General features: G+C 44.4%; 1 protein-coding gene and 1 non-coding gene across 2 annotated transcripts; one reads left to right on the top strand and one right to left on the bottom strand.

The window, feature by feature from the left end:
• Window positions 1-10,851: 10,851 nt before the first annotated feature.
• Window positions 10,852-10,955, bottom strand: LOC127186421 (U6 spliceosomal RNA). The gene has a single exon (XR_007830386.1). It is a non-coding gene; the product is annotated as a U6 spliceosomal RNA (small nuclear RNA).
• Window positions 10,956-20,042: 9,087 nt separating this feature from the next.
• On the top strand, window positions 20,043-20,559 carry LOC127186420 (40S ribosomal protein S20-like). The gene has a single exon (XM_051142800.1). It carries the CDS (start codon window positions 20,152-20,154, stop codon window positions 20,509-20,511), a length of 360 nt encoding a protein of 119 aa, XP_050998757.1. The 5' UTR covers window positions 20,043-20,151; the 3' UTR covers window positions 20,512-20,559.
• Window positions 20,560-23,186: the final 2,627 nt, after the last annotated feature.

Here is a 23,186-nt window from a genome sequence, read left to right as displayed (position 1 = left end):
GTCTCAGAAATGAATGAGTGAACAAATGAGGACATAGGTCTTGGGGGGGGGGGGGGGGTAGTTGTAGGGATGTAACTTAGTGCTTTAGCAAGGGAGAGGGACAGGGAAAGGGCAAAACCCGCGGGCGCCGTGTTTGCCGTGCCTGGGCCTGTTAGCCCTTCAACATCCAAAACAGATTAAGGCCCATTTAGTTCACTACCCTCGTACTCATGCCTTCTAAGGCCCCTCTACGTGTGTCTCCTGGCCTACCCCAGGCACACCAGGCAGCCAGCCACTCTCCAGAATCTCACATTGCCAGCTCACTTGTTCTCCCTTGTAATTCTGCTTCTTGTGTCTGTATGACTGTTTTAGTTGCAAAACTGCTCCATACATTTTGGAAGCCTTTCTCAGAAATCTCTCTCCAACATCAATTAATCGCAGACTTACATGGTAACTCGTTGTAGAATTTTAAGAGCAGCATGGGGTCACCCCCAGTCTCATAGTTTAAGGTGGGATTGTGATGGGGTTCAGGATATGACAGCAAAATGTGGCATTTTAGCATTAAGAAAACAACAGAAGTCAGGCGTGGTGGCGCACACCTTTAATCCCAGCATTCGGAAGGCAGAGGCAGGAGGATCGCTGTGAGTTCGAGGGCCAGCCTGGTCTACAAAGTGAATCCAGGACAGCCAAGGCTACACAGAAAGACCCCGTCTCGAAAAATTAAAAAAAAAAGAAAGAAAGAAAAAGAGAAAAAAAGAAAAGAAAACAACAAAACTGGTTTGAATTAGAAGTGCCTCCTATAGATTCCTGATTTGAGTGCTCAACCCCTAAATGACAGAGCTCTTTTGAGAGGTGGAAACTTAGGTGGTGGTAGATCTGTGTGTGTGTGTGTGTGTGTGTGTGTGGGTGTGGGTGTGGGTGTGTGTGTGGGTGTGGGCGCGCAATCAGGAGCGCTTGTTGTGTTACCCTGAACTTGCTATGTTGGCCATGCAGGGTTCGAACACACAGACATCAGCTGCACCTGCCTTCCAAATGCTGGCACTGAAGGCATGAGCCACCACGCAGAGCCCACATATACTCTTCCTAGCTGCATCTGGGGTGTAAACAGCTGCCCTTTACTCCTGGTGCATGATGTTCTGCTCAAGAGTTTGGTGCTATGATGGGAAACAAGTAACCATGGACTGGACCCTATGAAACTGCAAGCTAAATTAAGCCCCTTCCCTTATTACCAGCAGACATTTGCCCACGACAGTGGTACAGTAACTAATGTAGGCAGGAGAATCTTTCTCCCCATGACTCCCTCTACCCTAAAATGGGTCCCACCCGCCTCATGTGATAAGGAGTGCCCTTCTCTCCAAAGCCCCAGGGCCACTGAGAAATACCCGATTTCTCCCAGCCTATCACCATCAGACCACCTTTGATCAACCATATCTTTGCATAATTGTTCATAAGATTCTTTTATCTCAGTGCCTGGGGGGGATGGCTCAGTGGACAAAGTAACTAATGAGCAAGGCTGAGGACCTGAGTTCGAATCTCTTGTATCTGTATCTCACTCAGAGGCGGACAGGGGGATATCAGGGGCTCGGCTGGCCAGCTGGGCTAATCAGCAAGTCCCAGGTTTGGTGAAGAGATCCTGCTTCCAAAAAGGAGTGGTACAGAGAAAGACACTCAGAGTTGATGTCACATATGCATGCGCAGCCATGCATGCACGCACACAGACACAGACAGACAGACAGACAGACAGACACACACACACACACACACACACACACACACACACACATTTTGGATGTTTGTTTCTGGTCTCCCATGTCACAAAAATGCTATTCTCTGGTTAATCTTCTATTATAAGTCTCAGCTATGAATCTAGTGATGAGCAAGGAAAGAATATCTTCCTCTACAACTATCAACTGGGGTGAGGAAAATAGGCGTGTCTGTGCAGCGTCCTGGATGAGATTAAAGGGCATTTGCTCTTTGCCTGAAATCCAAGTGTACACGGGCATCCTGACGTTTCCCTGCGAAGCCTCTTCTTAGAAGTGTTGCTATGTCTTCTGATGTCAGAACACTGTCAACAGCCCTGAAGGGTGATCAGCCATTTAGTGGCATTTTCTCCTCTGTCAAGGGTTGCTATGTGACTTTGAACTTAGTCAGCTGTAGTTGTTTTGTTTTGTTTTTGTTTGTTTTTTTAATTTTAAGACAAGAAACATAGAGACTTCCTCAAAAGAGTTAAGTCCTTTAGGTGACATTAGTGCACGCCCAGCACGAGGGAAGTTGAGGGGGGAAGGGTTGCCACCAAAAAAAAAAAAAAAGTTAAATAGCCTTATTTATTATAACAGACTAGCTTGCATATAGACATGATAAGCCAAGAAATAATACAATTCCTACATCGGTTGTAGATGCAGGTGAACTTCAAGAGAACTTAAAAATCCAAGCAGCTGATCATCCCCAGCGTCTGCCTCTGAACTGCAGAACCAGGCAAAGAGTGTGCAGTGCAGGGCTGAGCAGCCTGCTTCCTAGGGAAAGGCAGTTAGCAGGGGCATTTCAAGTTTGTGACAAAGCTTTACTTTGTATTTTTAAATTATTAAGTCAAGGGAAGACAAGAGGTTTTAAAATAATTTAAAAAATAAAGGTAGTGGTTTTATCTCTCTCACAGGATTGAGGATAAAACCAACGTGTCAGAATCCTAAAAAAACAAACAAAACAAAAACAAGGCGTTCTTTTTAGTTCATGCTCAGAAAAATACACTGCCACTGGAAAACTTTAACATATATTTTTTTCTTTTCTTTTCTTTCTTTCTTTTTTTTTTTTTTTTTTTTTTCTCATAATCTGACTTTATATATTTTTTAGCCATGACGAATTCAGGTTACCAAATTTAATTCCAAAAAGGAAAGCTCCCAGGTGTCTGCAGCAGGCCAGTGTCTTGAGGAAAACAGGAGCAGCCCTCCTCCCTCCCTCGGCCTCTCAAAGAGGACTCTTCCCACCAGCTTGGAGCTCGGAACCCCAGCAACTGCCAGACGCCAGCAGCTGCTAACGACGTCCTTTGGCAGCTGATGTGAGCTGCAGCGCCCCCTAGAGGAACCCAGAGACTCAATGAAGTGTCCAGACTGCATCCTGGTACTAGGTCTCAGGTTGCTGAGTTCTGCCCTCTGGTGGCGATGAAGACTATTTACACTTCAAAAACACCTTTCTCATAAGCGCTGGGAGATGAAAAACCATTCAGATGTCTCACATATTGTGCCCTTTAGATGTGGGTGGGAGACCAGGTCTCTGTCTCTCTATTTCTACACGCTAATATCATGGTCCCCTAGACATCATAAAAATGAAATAGTACACACAAGTGCGCGTACGTTCAAGTCTTGCTCTTATTATGAAATTTGTGGTCCAAACTTAAGATTTATGAAATGATGAGAGCAAATGGAATTTCTTTTAATATCCTATGTCATTAACAAAATATCTTGGAAAATCTGTAACTCATTTGTTTCACCCTCAGTTCTAGAAACTGCCGTTGCAGATCTCCAAGCTCACCAGAAGCAGAGCAAGTGGGATAGTCCCTGCCAGAGGGCCAGACTGGACGGTTAGGTGAGATAGAGTTGTCCACTAGACTTCAGCACCATGCACATAGCAGGAACTCGATAAGAGAATACAAAGTTCAAGGGCCATGACTGGGACGAAAAGAGCAGGAAGGAGTCCAGTATAGAGAGGCCTAGGATTGTCACGCCGAGGGTACAGCTTAGGGTCAGCATGCCGGGGTACAGCTTAGGGTCGGCATGCCGGGGGTACAGCTTGGCCCACGGCGGCTGCGCATGCGGCCCAACACAAAGCTGTAAACTTACTTAAAGCAATGTGATGTTGTTGTTATTTTTTTACCCTAATCGTGAAGTTCTCAAGCGTGGACTTTGTAGCTGACTGCCTTGTCCCAGTGTGTCAGAAGGTTGGACACGCATGGTGCGGGAGAGAAGAGGGTCACGACAGTCGCTGTAGGGTTAACCACGTGATGTAGGATGACCAAGTGTTAGAAGACATTCTCAGGGCACACAGGGAAATGCTGCTCTGTTACTAACTAATGGCTCTGTGATTCCAAGCTGAGGGTAAAAATGACTTTCAAACAATTCTGATCATTTAGCCGTCCCTGAACTGTTTTAGAGTTCCGGGAACACATGAGGAGGAGGACACAGAGAGACTGAAAGCTGGTGCGGTGCTGGTGGGGTTATGAAATGTTGCAAGTGCTGTGGAAATCACAGAAAAGTTTGACAAAAAAAAAAATCACTATAATACACTCGAGCAATTCTACTCTTAGGTTCATACGCCACCCCTCCCCCCCCCCCCCCACCCCGCCCCGCAAAGAAATGAAAAACATGGGTCCATAAACAAAAGACTGAGCATGACCTCTCCTAATAGCACCAGACCCAATAGCCAAGACATAACAACAAGCCAACGCGTAAGAAACAAGTCTGTACAGAGGAGTATCGCCGAAGAAAAGCACTGACACCAGCTACAATGTAAAAGGAGACGGACATAAAATACTGAGTTGTAGCGAGGACCTGCTGCTTCGCTCTCACCTGGCAGAGCTGAGGTAAGGACGTGGGCCCTGCCCCGAGGCTTGCTGGCTTTCTCTGAGCGCAACCTTCCAGGCTAGAGCTGATCGTTTCCGGACATGGCTTCCGCTGATGCTGATGGCTCCTGGAGGGGAGGGGCGGGGGACTTCACTGATGGTGGCAAGTGTCTAAAACAGAACGAGAAAGAAGGAGAGAAAAGAACCACATAGATACTTAGGCTTGATGATGAAGTAAGACATATTCCAGCAGGTAGGTTTCCACAAGCTTCTTTCAAGTTTCTCTTACTTTACACATCCACATGCATGCATGCATACATACACACACATACACATACATGTGTACATACACACATGCATACCTGCATACATACATGCATACATACTTGCATATATCTCGGTGGATGGAAGAAACTCCAAAGAGCTAATTCCAATCCAACCAGCTACTGTACATATGCACATATATACTTTGGTGGGTGAAACAAGATTCCAATAATGGAGTTCCAACAAGTTTATACATATGCATGCCTGGCGTGGTGGCACAGGCCCTGAATTCCCAGCACTCTGGGAGGCAGAGGCAGGTGGATCGCTGAGTCTACAGACTGAGTTCCAGGACAGCTAAGGCTGTTTTTCCCCTATCTTGGGGGGAAAAAACCTTAAACACCACACACACACACACTTTTGAAGATGGAGAAAGATTCCAAAAGCTTTCTTTCTTTTTTCTTTTTTTTTTTTTTTTTTTTTTTTTTTTTTTTTTTGGTTTTTCGAGACAGGTCTCTCTGTGTTAGTCTTGGCTGTCCTGGGCTCATTTGTAGTTCAGGCCAGCCTCAAACTCACAGCAATCCACCTGCCTCTATCTCTCGAGTGCTGGGATTAAAGGCATCGTTATTTCTCCCACAGTTTATATATCCCAGTGAGATCTTTGAAGGAGTACAAAAATCACAATGTGGTTACATTCTATTTTCTTTAGGCGAATGATTACAATGAGTATAGGTAAGAAAACCATGTTCCCCAATACCTTCACATGATCAAATATTTTTTCATTATGGGTGAGAAACAAACATGGAAAACAAGTTATTTCCAAGAACCCACATAACATTTGTAACTAAGCAACTTGCTATATATTAACAGAGAATAAGCAAGCAAGGTGATTTCTCAGCCAGCTTTTCTTTACTGGTAGGCTACATTTGCAGTTACAAAGAAGGAATCGATTATCTTTAAAAGTAGTCTATAAGATCTTAAAAGAATCACAAATCTAAACGTCTATATAAAAATAATCGGCCATTTCTGCTTTAAGTCCTAAAGGTGCTCATCTGCTCATTAATATGTTTTTTAAATCATATCAGGAAGCTGAGGGGAGAAAAATAGAATAAGGAAATCAATCGTCATCTCAGTCACCAGCCCAGCTTGAAAGAGTCACGTCAGCCAATGCTGCTATGGGCCATTGTTCTTGCTTCTCCAACCTCAAAAAGTCCCTAGCTTTGCTAATAAAGTATACCTTCTCTTAACTTCAATTGTCCACTAAGATTTCCTTCATTGGGGCCAATAGCAAAAACATCCTTACCTCACTTTGCTAAACAATCTATTTTTCCCTAGGACTTTCTACATCAGAGCCACTAGCAAAAACATCTTTGCCTAGCCTCGTCAAACAATGTTTTTCCAAATTCTTTCTGAGGATGGTGGTACTGCTAACAATCTACATCTGCAGGTTCTTTTCAAGGGTGGGTGGTAGAATCATTAATCTGCTCCAGTAGCAATGCCTGAAAGAGATCAAGCATTGTTACTGTGAGTGCCAGTGATACTGCCCAGTGGGGGCTGGGAGGCCCCCTTATTAGTACTCACACAATTCACATATAAGGGGATCATAAGATAACAAGCAGAGCTATGCTCCATAACAGCATGAAGTCCTCAGGACACGTAGTTCTCGGGGCTCTGCCTCGCCGAGACACACCCATCGTGGGATGCTAACTGGTGGGCTGCATTCCATGTGTTATAGAGCTGTGTGTTCTGTTCCTCCTGCACAGCCCGCAACAGAGTTGGATGATTTTTTTTTATTTATAGAAAAGGTCCCAAACAGGCAAATCTGTAAAGAAAAAGATGAATGAAGACTGGAGAGCAGCCTAATGGGCGCAGGTGTCTTTGGGGCCGGGGGGGGGGGGGGGGGGGGGCGGTAAATATTTGGAACCAGATAGTAGAGGTGGTCGCACAGCTCTCTGATTGTGCTAAACGCCACTAGGTTTTACACTTTTGGGGTGTGTGTTTTTATGCTCTGCAGATCTTACCACCGGTGAAAAATTAAAATTTAAGAAGTCTCTAAAACCTTTTTAATGACCAGTAGCTTTAGGAAATACTTCCTAGCTGACGAGATAATGAAGAGAGCATTGCGGTTTGAGCAATTGTCACCCTTTCCTCTTGGCCTACAGTCACCAGAATGTAAAGGCTTGCTTTTCCTCAGTTGCCTGTATTTAAATCGTGTCCAGCCTTTAATGTTATGAATACTCCTGCAATGCATTCACATGGCTGATGATTTAGTTGTGGGAAATAATCAGTTTTAATGAGAGGTTTAAAAAAAGAAAAGAAAAAGAGTCTCACTGTGTGAGCCGGGCTGGCTTGTGTGCCACATCTAGGTAAGAAAAGCTTTCTTGGGCTTGGGGGCGGGTTCCGTGGACAAAGTGTGCTTCCCTGGTGTGAAGACCTGAGATTAGAAGCCCAAGGCCACATAAAAGGTAGAGACACTTGCCGTTTGAACCCCAGCACCTACATTGTAGGAGTCAAGAACCAACAAGGGGCCCCCTTGATCTCTACACACATGACACATGAGTGTGATGTGTGCAGTTGTAGGAGGAACGAGACCCGCCTTGAATAGGAACAAGGCCCACTTGGCAACAAGCATGCACAGAAGGGGCCTCCATCTTGTAGAGTTGGCCTGAGACCTAGCTGGACTTATTGGGGCATGCCCAGAGACTGGTGATGTCACGAAGGGAACCTAGGAGGAGGAGCCACAGCAGCAGCTGGCAGTTTGAGAGCCAATGGGGACACTGGGAGGAAGGTATAAGAGCATGCCCTATTTCTGCAATAAATGAATCTGCTTCTGCCTCATGCAGGACTCCCTGAGTCTGTTACGTTGATTCCAAGCCTGCTCACCCCACTCCCAACGGTCCTGGGCATGAGTCCCAGCAACACGCTGTGTTATGCCACTATTAACATGCACACATGCGTGAGCACACAAAATAAGTAAATGCAAAAAAGAAAGGGGGTACGTGTAACTCCAGTGCTGGGAGGCTGAGATTGGAGGATCTCAGGGGTTCACTGGCTCACCAGCCTAGATAATTGGAAGTACCAGGTTCAGTGAGAGACTGCCTCAAAAGGGGGAGGGGCGGGGGGAGGTATGGGGGAGGGGAGAAAGAAAGATGCCCTGAAAATGGGTGTTTTGTTCTAATTCCTTTTCCATAGATTCTAAGATGCAAATGCACACTAGTTGACTTCTCCTGTTGCTGTCACCAATGAAGCAGACGAGAAAGGGCTGATTCGGGGCACTGGTTTACAGGGACACAAGTCCACCAAGGGAGGAGTGAATGGAAGCATCGATAGATTCCTCAACAAATGAGTGAATGCAGCACGCCAGTCCAGAAACATCGTAAGTATGAGATTGCAGTGGCCCACACCTGTGATCCCAGCACTCAGGGTGGCAGAGGGGAAGGGTCGCTGTGAGTTCGAGGCCAGCCTGGTCTACAAGGTGAATCAAGGACAGTCAAGGCTACACAGAGAAACCCTGTCTTGAAAGGCAAACAAAAAACAACAAAAGCCACAAAATAACAACAACAAATAAGTATGAGATTATAAATTATTTTAGGGAAAGGACTATATATAACATATATTTTGGCACCCTCTTGTTTTTGTAAGTTTTTAGTAAATATTTATTAAAGATACTAAGTGGAAATATGCTTATTTTTCAATGAAAAATTGTAGTCAGGTGTGGTGGTACATGGCTTTAACCCCTGGGAAGGAGAGACAGGCAGATTAATATGAGTTCAAGGCCAACTTGGCCTATAGCAAGTTCCTGGCTGTGCAGTGAGACCCTGTCTCAAAAACAACAGCAAGAAATTGTACAGGTTTTAATGTTTAGAACTCTAGGTAATTTTTAAAAAAGAATTGAAATGTTTAAGAATATTTGGAGCTGGGCATGGTGGTGCATGCCTCTAGTCCCAGCACTTGGGAGGCAGAGGCAGGAGGATCGCTGTGAGTTCAAGGCCAGCCTGGTCTAGAAAGCGAGTCTAGGACAGCCAGGGCTGTTACACAGAGAAACCTTGTCCATCAACAAATCCCATTGTAGAATGTTCCCAGTGTGTGCAGATACTCCATTTATATGACTTGGATCCAAGACATCTTCATCTCTCTCACACTGTTGATGGCTGCTTGGACAGTAGCATTGCTCTCTGTGTGTGAGATTAAAGCATCGAAAATATGGCTTGAGTATTTGTGTCCCACTAAAATTCACATTAGATCTTAGATCCCATGGTCATGGTATATGAGAGAGAGACCTTTTAGAGAGGATTGGTCACAAGGGTTTCCTCATTATGAATGGGATTTTGTTCTTATAAAGAGGCTGGAACTAATCCCAGGACTAGGAAGGCCAACCTGGGCTACGCAGCAAAACCCTGACTCAAAACAACAAAGAAAACACACTTGTTGGAACACGGGCCTGCCCCCTTAAGACAGTGACTACTCCTAAGGAGCCAAGTCCCATAGCCTGGCTGACATCAGGCCACACACCTCCTGCAGCTCTCTCCCTGGGAAGGAGTTAAGAATCTTCTAATTTACAGCCCTAAAAGATACCTGGGTTTATGCTCACCCACGCGAAGCTTCTCTCCAAGGCTTTAAGAGAAAGCCTTTCCTTCCCATGAAGGCTGTTTATGGCAAAGTTTTTTTTTCTAATGTACTCCCAGCTTAAGGCCCAATCACAGCCTCAAGGCCCTTTATTCCAAAACACTTCATTCCTAAGGGTACCAACACACAAGTGTGCATGCTCACTCGCTTGCTTGCTCGCTCACTCACTTGCTTTGGCAGGAGGGGCCTAGTGAATATGGTCAGTTTTTAAATTTTGGTATCACTGAAGTCAACACCCTTCTGACAGTTACTGAGATTAGGCAGCTTTCATGATGTGGCGGTCATTGTCTTCACATGTACATCAAAAAATAATAAGCTGGGTAGAGAAATGGCTCAGTGGTTAAGAGCACTGGTTGGTCTTTCAAAGGACTTGGCTTCAGTTCCCAGTAGCCATATGGTACACACCAGTGTTTGTAACTCCAGTTCTAAGGGATTTGGGGCCTTCTTGCCTTGGCAGGCACCAGGCATGCGTGTGGTATACAGACATACAAGCAGACAAACATGGACAATACACATACAATAGCAAAATAATTTTTTTTAAATCAAATGCTGAGGCTGGAGAGATGGCTCCAAGGTTAAGAGCACTGGCTGCTCTTCCAAAGGTCCTGAGTTTAATTCCCAGCAATCACATGGTGGCTCACAACCATCTATAATGACTTCTGGTGCCCTCTTCTGGCCTGCAGGCAGAACACTTTAAATATAATAAATATATCTTTTTTTTTTTTAAGATTTTTTTTTATTATTATGTATACAGCGCTTTGCCTGCATGTACAGAAGAGGACATTAGATCACATTATACATGGTTGTGAACCTCCATGTGGTTGCTGGGGATTGAACTCATGACCTCTGGAAGAGCAGTCAGTGCTCCTAACCTCTGAGCCATCTCTCTAGCCCATCTTTTTTTTTTTAAGTACCAATGTTTGCCTTATTAAAAAAAAAAAAAAAGCTAGGTGTGGTGGCACACACTTTTAATCCCAGCACTGGGGATGCAGAGACAGGTGGATCTCTGTGAGTTCTAGGCCAGCCTGGTCTACAAAAGCAAGTCCAGGACAGCCAGGAAACACAGAAAAACCCTGGCTCGGAAAACCTAAAAAAAAAAAAAAAAGGAAAATATTCCAGAGACCAGAGTGCAAAATTCTTTTATTTATGTGTATGGGTGTTTTGCCTATGTGTATGTTTGTATGCCGTGTGTGTGTGTATGTGTGTGTGTGCTCTCAGAGACCAGAGAGGGTGCTGGGACCCCAGGGACTGGGGTTACAGGAAGTTGTGAGCCCCATGTAGGTGCTGGGAATTGAACCCTGGTCCTCTGGAGGAGCATCAAACGCTCTTAACTGTAGAGCCATCTTTCCCACTCCTAGAACATTTTATTTTACATCAAGTTGTTTTTTTAATTTTATTTAAATAAGAAATGGGCAAATCCAGCTTTTTTTCAGAAAAATATAGAAAGACTCATGAATTTGCATGTCCTCCTTGTACAGGGACCATGATAATTTTTCTGTAGTTCCAATTTTAGTATGTGTGCTGCCTAAGCAAGCACTGGAACATTCCTTTTAGAAATGATTTTGGTTCAATTTCTTTCCAAAACAGGGCCTCTTGTATCCTAGACTGCCCTTGAACTTGTGATGTAGCTGAGAATGACCTAGAGCTCTTTATTTTCTTTTTTTTTTTTTTTTTTTTTGGTTTTTCAAGACAGGGTTTCTCTGTGTAGCCTTGGCCATCCTGGACTCACTTTGTAGACCAGGCTGACCTAGAACTCACAGCGATCCCCCTGCCTCTGCCTCCCGAGTGCTGGGATTAAAGGTGTGCGCCAAGAGCTCTTTACTTTCTTGCCCTCGCCTCCTGGGTGCTGGAATTATAAGGGTGTTCCACACACCTGATTTTATGCAACGATGGGACTCGAACCCAGGGCTTCATGCATGCTAGGCAAACATTCACCCAAGTAGGATGGCCTATCCTTGATTTAGAAGCATGGCAATTAGTCACTATCAGTGTAAAAAATCCTGAAAAATTGGATTTTGAACTTGCTTACTTTTTATATACATATATAAGCCAACACAAAGTAAAAATCTTTCCTAAAAACATCTATCCCTCCCTTCCCTCCCTCCCTCTCCTCCTCTCTCCTCTCTCTCTCTCTCTCTCTCTCTCCCCTTTCCCCCCTCCCCTTCACTAAGAGAGGTGAGGGAGTCAAAGGCTCTTTGAGTGATTAACATACCTAGGCAGGGTCACAGGGGCCGTCTGAGCCAAAAGCAAAGACAGACACAAAATGAAAGCAAGGAGTGGCAGGCACTTAGTTGTGGGCCCAGGTGAGGAATACTGCTTTATAGCAAAAAGCATCTTTCTTCTTGAGACAAGGTTTCTCTGTATAGCCCTGGCTGTCTTGCACTTGCTTTGTAGACCAGGCTGGCCTCGAACTCACAGAAATCCACCTGCCTCTGCCTCCCAGCCTGTGCTACCATGCCCTGCCCACAAAAGCATCTTCTAAGAGGCTGTTGCAGTTCTCACTTCACTTGGCTGCCTGCCCTTCCTGCTCTGTGTCCCCAGTGTCTGAGGACAACATTTTAATAAGTCCTGTGCACACAAAGGCTTGCTTCAGGGTCTGCTGCTGAGGGGTCAGAACTAAGACACATGCATAAGTGATATTTGAACCAAAAGACAGAGCAGGACTTGCCTTTGTTATTCACTATATTCAACATTTTAATAAAAGATTTATTATTTATTATTATGTATACAGAGCTCTGCCTGCATGTACATCTGCAGGCCAGAGAAGGGTATCAGATCACATTATAGATAGTTGTGAGCCACCATGTGGTTGCTGGGAATTGAACTCATGACCTCTGGAAGAGCAGTCAGTGTTCTTAGCCGCTGAGCCATCTCTCCAGCCCTATATTCAACATTTTCCGAGATTTTGTGTAAACGGAATTACTTTCTACACTGGAACCAATATATAAGTGTTCTGCAGGGGCAAAAATCTTCTAGAAAAAGACACTTGGGCCCCTTTCTTTGCCTGACTGTAGAAACAATAGACACACACCCCCACACCCCTGCCCCCCCCCACCCCCAGGATTAGAATTCGGCCCCCCCCCCAATCGCATGCTGGGGAAAGGGAAAGGCTGAAGCCTTGGCACCAGCAGGAGGAGCTATTTACCCTTCGGAAATGACCTCACAAAGTTCTGACAGTTTACCAGACCATCTCGAGGGGCAGACTGGAGCCCAGACAATGTTGAGTCAATGATGGGTGGGCATATAGCTTGGCCAGAACCTCTTTCTTAGCTAGGCATCCCTCTTGCCCTTTTGTAAAACGTAATTTCTCACACCAAGATAGACTAGGGTGAGGTCGTTGCACCTTTTTCCATGTTTCTTTTTCCAGAATAGCCAGGTTGTATAAACATCTCTTTCCTCTATTTCTCTCTCTTTGCGTGTCTCTCTGTCTCTGTCTCTTGTCCTTCCATCTCCAGTGGGACCCTGTGCTATGTCAGGTACTCGCTCAGGAAACTTCCTCCAGTGATTAATTCTTCAGGGAGAAGGGGAGCCCTTTCTTCCCCAAAATATATGGTGAGTACCAGATGATCTTTGATGAAACAGATGATTCTGGCCCATTTATTTCCTCTAAAACAGGGACTTGTAAACCTTGGGCAGTAGGAGGGGTTTGGAGAGTGAACGTGTTTGATTTGCTGGGCTAGGGGAGCCAGGGATACCTCTGTCCTATTGGAAGAAGGGAACACAGTACTTAATTATGCCATGGGTCGGGGAGAATCTCCAGGTACAGTTAGAGGTCAAGGTTTGAAAGCCTGGACACCAAGACATCTCATTAGCATTAGGTGGGTGTTTCCAGGAATCCTCCAGTGCTTGCTGAATAGTTGTCTTATCAGGAAAGGGTTAGACCTGTAATCTCCTTGAGGACTATGTGATCCTCCTTAGAGATTCTGGGGACCCCTAGATCCCAAGGCAGAAAGGAACCCAGCCGAGGAAGGCAGTCTGTCATTTTATACCGAGCTCAGAGGCTATCTAGAAATGCCAGCTTTCTACCTTACAGCAGAGTCCGTCCTCATCCCATCTTCCTCCCCACCTCCCCACACCCACCCCCATTGGAGATAGGAGTATCATTATGTAACTCAGGCTGGCTTTGATTGCACAGAGATCCTCCAGCCTCTCCCTCCCAGATACGGGAATTAAAAGCATGTGCCATCACACCAGCTTACTTATTTGTGCCTTTAAGTGTTGTACTGAGGACGAATGACTGAGTCTAGTTTGTTAAAACTACCAGGGCCCAAGTTTTAGACAAAAACTCTGGTAACAATTTCACTTTTGAACACGCATACCCATGTATAATGCCAACTCTTGCAAGGCTGGATTTTCATAGGAACTACCCAAGATTCCATTGGTGTAGAATTTCCTAACCAAGTCAACATTACATAAAGTATAGTTTCGGGATGCAAGTATAAAAATCAATAGAAAGTGGGCGAGGGAGGTGGCCCAGCAATTAAGGACACTTGTTCTTACAAAGGACCTGTATTCAGTTCCCAGACCTCACAAAACAGCTCGCAATCATCTGTGACTCCAGTTCAGGGGACCCAGTGCCCTCTTTTGGCTTCTACAAGTACCAGACACACACATAATACACATGTAGGCAAGATGACATTCATACAAATAAAATAAAATAGTCTTTTAAAAATTTAAACAATAGAGTTGGGCATGAGTGGCGCACGCCTTTAATCCCAGCACTCTGGAGGCAAAGGCAGGCGTATCTCTGTGAGTTCGAGGCCAACCTGGTCTACAAAGCAAGTCCAGGACAGCCAAGGCTACACAGAGAAACCCTGTCTCAAAAGAAAAAAAAAAAAAAAAAAAAACCAAAAAATGTAAACAATCAATAGAAGAATCAGATACGGTGGTCACATGCCTATGATCCAAGCACTCAGGAAGATGAGGCCAGAGGATTTCAAAGCCAACTTGGTCTACAGAGTGAGTCCCTGTCTTAAAAATAAAAACAAATGGGCTGGCAATGGGTGGCACACGCCTTTAATTGCAGCACTCGGGAGGCAGAGGCAGGCAGATCACAGGGAGCTCTAGGTCAGCCTGGTCTACAAAGTGAGTCTAGGACATCCAAGGCTACACACATAAAACCTATCTTGAAAAAAAAATAAATAAATAAATAATGAAATAAAAACAGCAGCAAGTGGTGGCAGCACATGCCTTTAGTCTCAACATTGAGGAGGTAGAGGCAGGTGATCTCTGAGTTCAAGGCAACCCTAGTGTACAGATTGAGTTCTGGAAAAGCAGAGAAACTTTGTCTTGAAAAACCAAAAGTTAATATAAAACAAGTAAAAAAATAAGACCAAGCAAACAGCAACAGTAAAAGAATAGAGGGAGACAAATATGAGTCTCTGCTTGTGCATATGTCGGGGTATGAATGCAAGAGTCTATGAGCCTGGGAGTGTGGATAGTCTGTGTAAATGTGTCTGTACATGTCTGAGTGTGTGCATGTTCAGGAGAGTAAAAGGAGTGCCATCAAGTTGTTTGCCACCGGGCAAGGCTAGGGACAGCCCTGGTGAAACTGGAGCACACTTTCTGAATTCTTTTTTAACAAATACCTACCTAAAGGCAATATAGTCACACTCATCCTTAGTTATTCATGAGTATTTATTGCTAGTTATATACATTTCTCTGGCACAGTACTTGGTTCTGGGGACGTTATGTGAACTGGTCAAACATAAGTCTGCTTTCACTGCCCTTAAAGTTTGCAGGTCGGGGCGGAGGGAGGCAATATGACATTTTGTTATTAGTTGAATTAGAAGAGTGTGAGGTATTGTGAGAGAAAATAATAATAAATAACCTAGTCTGGACTACCATGCCTTTCAGAAGACGTGACCTCCAGGCTGACCCTGTAGGACAAACTTGGGTATGGGGAAAGAGAGTGCATTCGGAGCTCACTGCAGACTTAAGTTAAAGGCAGGCTGTAGCTGCAACTCTGCCATCCAGGCAGGACACAACTCTACGCTGCTTGGACTTTCTTCTCTCCTGCAACTTGTCCCTGCCTCAATTTCCCAGCTGGAGGCCATGCATTCATTCACTAAAGTCGTTTCTCCTTTGGCATTTTGCTGGCTCCAGCAGAAGTCAAACATCCCCTGATCTCTATGCCTCCAGTGTCCTGGGTACATCACAGATAGGTCCTTATTAAACACACTCTGTATATTAACAACTACATGTTACCACGGTACTCAGGTTTTTTGTTTTTGTTTTTGTTTTTGTTTTTTCGAGACAGGGTTGCTCTGTGGTAGCCTTGGCTGTCCTTGACTCACTTTGTAGACCAGGCTGGCCTCGAACTAACAGCAAACCACCACCTACCTCTACCTTCTGAGTGCTGGGAATAAAGGTGTGCGCCACCGCGCCCTGCCCCAGTACTCAGGTTTTTTTTTACAAGTCCAACCTATCTCCACTGTCTGCGTTTCGGTGTCATCTTACAGCACTGGTCAGAGAAAGGCCCAGCAGTTCAGAGGCTTCTAGGAAAGACTTAAGAGATATCCTGAACTCTAAAGGCTGAGTTCCAGTGAGAAGTGTCACTCTGGGGCAGCAATTCACACAGACTCTCCATAATGCTTCCTGAGAATTCCCCAGGGGTGTGTGCATTTTTTTCTAGTTGGGTAATTAAGAAGCAGTTTCACCCTCCAGAGACTAGCTGAACGCCCTAGATAATTTCTCCAATTTTGATTTAGGAAAAGGGTGAAGTAACTATGCCGAGCTTCGGTTTTGGTTAACGCCTGTCAGTTTCAAACTAAAAAAACAGTTTAAGCACACTGCGGACCCCTGGTGAACCACCTGGGCTGCTTTAGAAGCTTCCTTATGACACATTGTAGATCTTGCTTCTCTCTGATAAGTAGAGTTATTGTTTTATTCTGTTGCTCCTTCTCCCAGAAGCTTTAATTACTCATACTGCAGACAATGTTAAGAATGTGTTTATTCACTGAACATAAGTAAAATCCAAGGAAAATGGAACACAGAAAACAAAAGTGGCCGGGCGTGTGGTGTGCACGCCTGTAATCCCAGAGCTTGGGAGGCAGAGGCAGGTGGATCTCTGTGAGTTCGAGGCCAGTCTGGTCTACAAAGTGAGTCCAGGACAGCTAGGGCTACACAGAGAAACCCTGTCTTGAAAACAAAATTAAAAAAAAAAAAAAAAAACAGAAGACAAAAGTATGCTTTGTCACACAGTTTAGACCAGAAATCAAGAAAGAGAAGCTGGGTTGCTTCTCAGGGCGCACGAATGTTTTATATGCCATCCTTATGTCTTAAGAGATGCTCCCAGCTAATGGAATGCAAGCCAGGCATCCGTTCTGTGGGCGGATTAGCATTAGCACAATTTATCTTCTGATTTTTAAATTTTTCATGACTAGTTTTATGAGTAACTGTTCTTCAGAGTCCTAAAGGTTTATGAGAGTTTATTACATGCCAGTGTTTATCTTCGTGTAGCTAAAAAGTTTATCCTCAGAAACTTCTGAGTAACTGTATTGTTTCATCTATTCTGCAATATTGACTTGATGACTAACTAACCTGGGACCTCATAGCTCATTGGTGATGAATACATCACTTGGGTGGGAGTTCACATGGACTTCTTTCCCAGCTCCCTTCCCCTACTGTGTTAGCTCCCCCACGGTGAGGGGGCCAAGACAATAGGCAGAGCTTGAGGTTGCTTGCTTATATCTTGGAGGAATAGAAAGCAGAAAGGAGGGAGTGCTGGGCTCCATTGGCTTTCTCCTTTCTGCCCTCAGTCCTTGAGATGATGCTGAGAGCCGCAGACCAGGGACATATTTCTGGTGTTTGGGTTTGGTTGTTTATTGATCTTTGGTAGTTCTAGAGATTGATTTTTTTTTTAATTCCTTTAAGAATAATTTTTAGTTTTTAATTAAAATCATATTTTGCATGTATGACTGTTTTGCTTGTGTGCATATGTGTACAACATTGCATGCAGTGCCCCCAGAGGCCAGAGGAGTGCACTGGAGCCCTTTTACAACTGGAGCTGCAGATGATTGTGAGCTGCCATGTGGGTATTGGGAACTAACTAAAAACAGAATCCTCTGCAAGAACCACAAATGTTTTTAACTGTTAAGCCATATCCCCAGGCTCTGTTTGCTTGCTTGGTGAGACAGGATCTCATGTAACCCAGGCTAACATCAAATGCAGTATGAATTGAACAATGACCTTGAACTTCTCATCCTCCAGCCTGGGCCTTTCAAGTGCTGACATAATTTTATATTTTGCATAGTGAATGTATACAATCAACAATAAGTTAAGTTGTGGGGTTTTTTGGTTTTTTTTTTTTTTTTGCGATGGAAATTCAGTGTGAACATTTTTATCACCACAACAGTCTGAAGATTGTCATTGCTTTCCCTACGGCATCCCTGTACAGTCACACAAATGCTCCAGAAGAATGCTAAACAGTGCTATCCCCTTTTCAACACAGAGTGAGCTGGAGCTGACAGGGGAAGGTTAGCAGGCAAGTGCTGGCATCAAAGAGGAGGCAGCAGCTTTGTTAAACACGATGACCCCTCCCAGAGAGCCTCAAGAGAGCCACCTTCCACCTCCTTCTCGTCTTTGTAGATTCCAACAAATTAGACTTTTCAAATATGCAAGATCACAGCAGAATTGAATATGATAAAGAACATGCAACAGATTTTTAAGAAGTTACATTATCTGACATTAACTTTTTTTTTTTTTTAATCTGTTTAAGGGCTGGCAAGATGGCTCAGCAGGAAGCCGTAGCAGTCTGAGCTCTTTCTATCAAACAAGTAAAGAACTCTGGTTAAACTGAGCAACAGGGAATTCTTTGGGAAGCATATGGATGTTGGGAGGATTGAAGAGAACGTTGGAGTCAAATAGGAGAGTTAGGTGTGGTAGCAGATGCCTTGCAATCTTGTAGTCCAGAGGCTGATGCAGGAGGACTGATAGTTCAGTGTCAACTGGAACTATGTAGTGAGACCCTGTCTTGAGAGGGAGAAAAAAAAAATTCCAGGCACAGCCCCCTGAAGATCTAAGGAGCAGGAACTGTAAGTGTTCTATCTGCCTAGCACCTCTACAGAAGATTGGTAAGTAATCTTCATTGTCACCTGGACTGGATTTGGAGTCACCCTGGAAGGTCGTGGCTGGGTGAGTCTGCAGAGTGCTTCCAGAGAGGTTCAACTGAGAAAGGGTTCCTAGGCCTGGGTCCTAGACTGAATAAAAAGGGGGAAGGGCAGAAATCAACTGAACAGCCATCTCTCTCTGCTCTCTGATTGTAGATGCAATGTGTTGTGACTTTTCACAGATGCAGTGTGTTCCCTTCACTAGGACTTTCCCACCATGATGAGACACTCTTAAACTGTAAGCCAAAAACAAACAAACAACGACAACTCTTCTGTTGTTTTTAAACAAAATTCCAAACATTCTATTTTACCAATAGACTCAGGAGCCAGATGCTGGGGTGAAAGCCTGCTACCTCCGAGAAGTGGGGAAAAACCCCAGCTGACCCTCCTACTCAGCAGATGTCCCAGAAGGAAAAGGTTCCTTCTTGTCCATGCCAGGAAAAGCCCTTTCAAACTGGATATCCCTTCTTTCTACTTCCTGTGTGTCTATCTGTCCTCCAGACTTTCACTCTCTGTGGTTTTTTTCCTATGTTCACTTCCTGTCAACTGGTTGCTTGCTCTGCCTCTTGGCCTATGGCTGACTTTATTTAATCTTATTTACAGAAAGCTCTTGGATTAAAGGTGTGTGCTAGGGCTGAGCCACACTACAACTAGAAACAGGTTTTTCCAGTATACCACCTCCGGGCTCATAATGTGATCAAATATCCTACAACACTCTTCCTCCCTTAGTTGTTTTTCATCCATCTGGCCACAGCAAGAAAAGAAATGAATGCAAGGATGAGTGGCCTTTCATTTGGGGATTTTAAATCACTAAGCTCAGGAAAGAAGATAATCAGCCTTGCAGGATTTTATCCTGAGCCTTAGGAAGAAGAAGGATGAAAAACATGATTCAAAATCCCACCTAAATACATCCAGATGGAGAAGATTAATTAGTCCAACAAAGGTCAAGAAATGTCAAAGGTAGTGGGCTCCCAAAAGGAACACACATTTAGAGCACAGACCCATTCCAGAAACATAGGAATACCACCAGTGGTGAAGTGAAGGGCCCTACCTCACCACATGCACACTTTGCAGTATGTGACTATATTGCCAGATAAACCAGAAATGGCTTGTTTTATCCCCAAAAAGTGAAGGCTAGTCAAAGTAGGGGGAGCAATAGTATGAAAGAAACTTCTTGAACAATAGAGGGATTATTGTTTTGTATCTGGGTCTGGTGTTCTGGACTCCCACCTCCAGGCCATATTCCAAACATCAAGTACCTATGGAAAAGAGGGACTCTTAAAAAGTCAAGTGGCCACTCCAGCTAACTCCTTCTCTTTGCTGTGTTTTGAATCTCAATGAAGGTTTGTAGTTTAAGGACGGAAAGAAGGAAGCTGGTGGTTTGTGAGCACCGGAAAAGGCAGGGCACACACAGCAAAGTGAAGGAGCCTGGGGCAAAGGAAGAGTCACAGTCCTTAGAGCAGAAGATGACAATTAAAGCTGCCTTGGGCCAAGAAAAGAGGGAAGAGCTTTCTGAGACGGGGTGGTGCGTGCAGCGGAGCTCTGTTCACTCTGCTCCGGTCCTGACTCACCGCTGTTTGCTCCTGCTGAGGAACAAGTCGGTCAGGAAGCCGTGCCGCAGCCATGGCTTTTAAAGATACCGGAAAGACGCCCGTGGAACCCGAGGTGGCCATTCACCGAATTCGAATCACGCTTACCACCCGCAACATAAAGTCGCTGGAGAAAGTGTGTGCCGACTTGATCAGAGGCGCAAAGGAAAAGAATCTGAAAGTGAAAGGACCGGTGCGCATGCCTACCAAGACACTGAGAATCACTACCAGAAAGACTCCTTGTGGTGAAGGTTCCAAGACTTGGGATCGTTTCCAGATGAGAATCCACAAGCGACTCATTGACTTACACAGTCCTTCTGAGATTGTTAAGCAGATTACTTCCATCAGTATTGAGCCAGGAATGGAAGTTGAAGTCACCATTGCAGACGCCTAAGTCAACTATTTTAATAAATTGGCTTAACCGGTAAAAATAAATAAATAAAATAAATAAATAAAAAGAAAAAAAAAAGAAAAGAAAAGAGGGAAGAACACATTTTCTGCATCCTTTCCATGGAGGAAGGTCTCTACTCCCCGGGCTCAAAGCTTGGGCCCCTATCATGCAATTCATCTCCATTTGAAGTTAAGCAGGTATATTTAGGAGAGAGGTCTCAGTGGCTATGAGTACTTACTGGTCTTCCAAAAGACTCTCAGATCCAGTTCTCAGCACCTCCTGAGTATCCAAGGGTACCTGCACACATGGCATACACACACACACACACACACACACACACACACACACACACATAGACACACACACACACTTTCTCAAATAAAATAAGCACAGAGGTATGTTTACAGTATCACTGCTGGTTGGGGGCGGGGTGCATCTCGGCTTTCTAAGAGGCCTCTGAGAGAGGCCACAGTCCACATGTGTCAATCATAGTGCATGGTTATGTCGGTTGGGTTTAAACTGAGCAATCTGGCCTGGGGACTCCCGTCATCAAGCTAGATTCCTTCCCATGTGCATATAATTCAGCTAAGCCCTTAATGATACCCCATGGCTTTTATCAAGTCTGCTTCTCTGTCTTTATTTAGTCTGATGGATTTGCAGCTGACTAATTTCAATCCCTAGAGCTCATGACTGAAGGATATCCTACTCTGTCTTGGGGACAATGACAGCCTTGGGTAGCATCTCGGAGACATTCCTATCAGAAGACCAAGAGCACAGCTACCTTGAGGCTCTTGGCAGAAGATTCTGTCACATGCCTAGTTAAGTAAAGCATCCTTCCCTTTGCCTCAACCAGTCCTCTCTCCCTGTGAGATGCAGAGAGGCTACACCAGATAGGAAAGAAGAGCAAAAGTGAAGGCTAAAGCTAGTCCTGTCCCATCTTTCTCTCCATGGAGGGTCCAGTAAGGCTCTGCTAGGCCCAAGCCTAGAAAGGGGAAGAGACATCTCTAAGATAGAACAGGATAGATATAGATAGGTTGATAGACAGACAGACAGACAGATATATATATATAGATATATAGATAGATAGACAGATAATTAGATAGACCACCTGAACACCTGCATAACAATTACTAGTTTCAAATCATGCCCTTGACAGCAGTATAATATGGGGAAAAAAATGAAGCTGAGCCAAGTGTGTTGGTGTGCACCCATAATCCCAGAATTTGAGAGGGGGAAGCCGGAGTATCGGAGGTTCAAGGTTAGCCGCAGCTACATAGTAAGTTCCAGGCCAGATTCGGCTACATGAGTTCCTGTTGCAAAAACTAAACATACAAAAGAAACTGCGTCCCTCTCTCAGTTACCCTATCTTACTGCTTTATTTCTCTATTGACTTATCAAAACTATCCCACCTGAGAGACCCTGTCTCAAAAAACAAAAACAAAACAAACAAACAAAAAACAGAAACAAACAAACAAACAAACAAAAAACAACACTATCCCAACTGAAGATATAACCAGGTGGTATTATTTGATCTTAAATCATCTATATGGATAATCACTAAAGTTAAGACACTTGAAAAAAGTGGAATGGCTCTGGGAAGTTAACCCCCAAATTACAGCAGCTTTGCAGGTGGGGAGTCTAGAAATGTCATCCAGTGTGGTGCTGCGCTTCATTTCGGCACCTTATTGACAAATACTGGAGATGCTGACAGTAGCGTTTTCTCTGGCAGAGGTCGCGTCTACGCTCCCAGCAAGCTGCCGCAATATTCTCATGTATAAAATAAGAGGATCACACACTTGTTCATTCCCACGTGGTGTTTCATCCCTGAGCTCTAAGAAGCTAAATGCCACCAAGAAGCAAGTCCACTTGTCACATGTTCACCTCCGGGCAAATGTTCCCTGGGACCCCCATCTGCCATTAGGGTGACTTAGCTAATGTTGTGTGTTGTTTAATGTCTTGTTGCCTACTGCTAGCAGAATTCCCCAGTCATTCATTCTACTCAAATTGAGGCAGGGTAAAAGACAGGAAGATTAAAAGAGACGGAGGCAAGAGAAAGAAAAGAAGGCCCTCATTCTGGAGTCTAGTTGAAGCCTCTCGAAGATAAGAGTCCAGAATTCCTGTACAATTACCAATATTGCCTGTGAAGATTGCTACGTAGAGACAACAGCTCTTTTATACAGAGATCTGAAATAAGAATGTTAAAACAGCAATGAGCCATGCAGAAGGCCGGAACATATGTGACTTAATTCTTTTTCTCAGATAGTTTCTGAGATTCCCACAGACAAGATTATTACCTTTTTTTTTTCCCCCCCGAGACAGGGTTTCTCTGTGTGTAGCCTTGGCTGTCCTGGACTCCCTTTGTAGACCAGGCTGGCCTCGAACTCACAACGATCCACCTGCCTCTGCCTCCCGAGTGCTGGGATTAAAGGTGTGTGCCACCACACCCGGCAAGATTATTACCTTTTGCAATGGTTAAGATGTCCTAATTCCCCTTACAGGTTTTTTTTCCGCTCTCCAGCCCTTATTAAATCTTTTAAAACCCATACTACCTATCTTAATTAAGTCTAAATTATAATATCTTCTGCATGCCCTTACAGGGCATTTCAATGCAATGCAGTTCTTTATTTCTTTAAATAATATGCATGTGTGTTTCAGTTTTGTAAAAGATAGAGAAAGGG

Source organism: Acomys russatus, unplaced genomic scaffold, assembly GCF_903995435.1.
Source record: "Acomys russatus unplaced genomic scaffold, mAcoRus1.1, whole genome shotgun sequence".
Taxonomy (NCBI): Eukaryota; Metazoa; Chordata; class Mammalia; order Rodentia; family Muridae; genus Acomys; species Acomys russatus.
Note: the sequence above shows the minus strand (reverse complement) of the source record. Positions and strands in the feature narration are given on the sequence as shown.

Bases quoted from the DNA above. Each gene is read 5' to 3' on its own strand.
- LOC127186420 (XM_051142800.1), top strand. From the start codon at position 20,152: ATGGCTTTTAAAGATACCGGAAAGACGCCCGTGGAACCCGAGGTGGCC.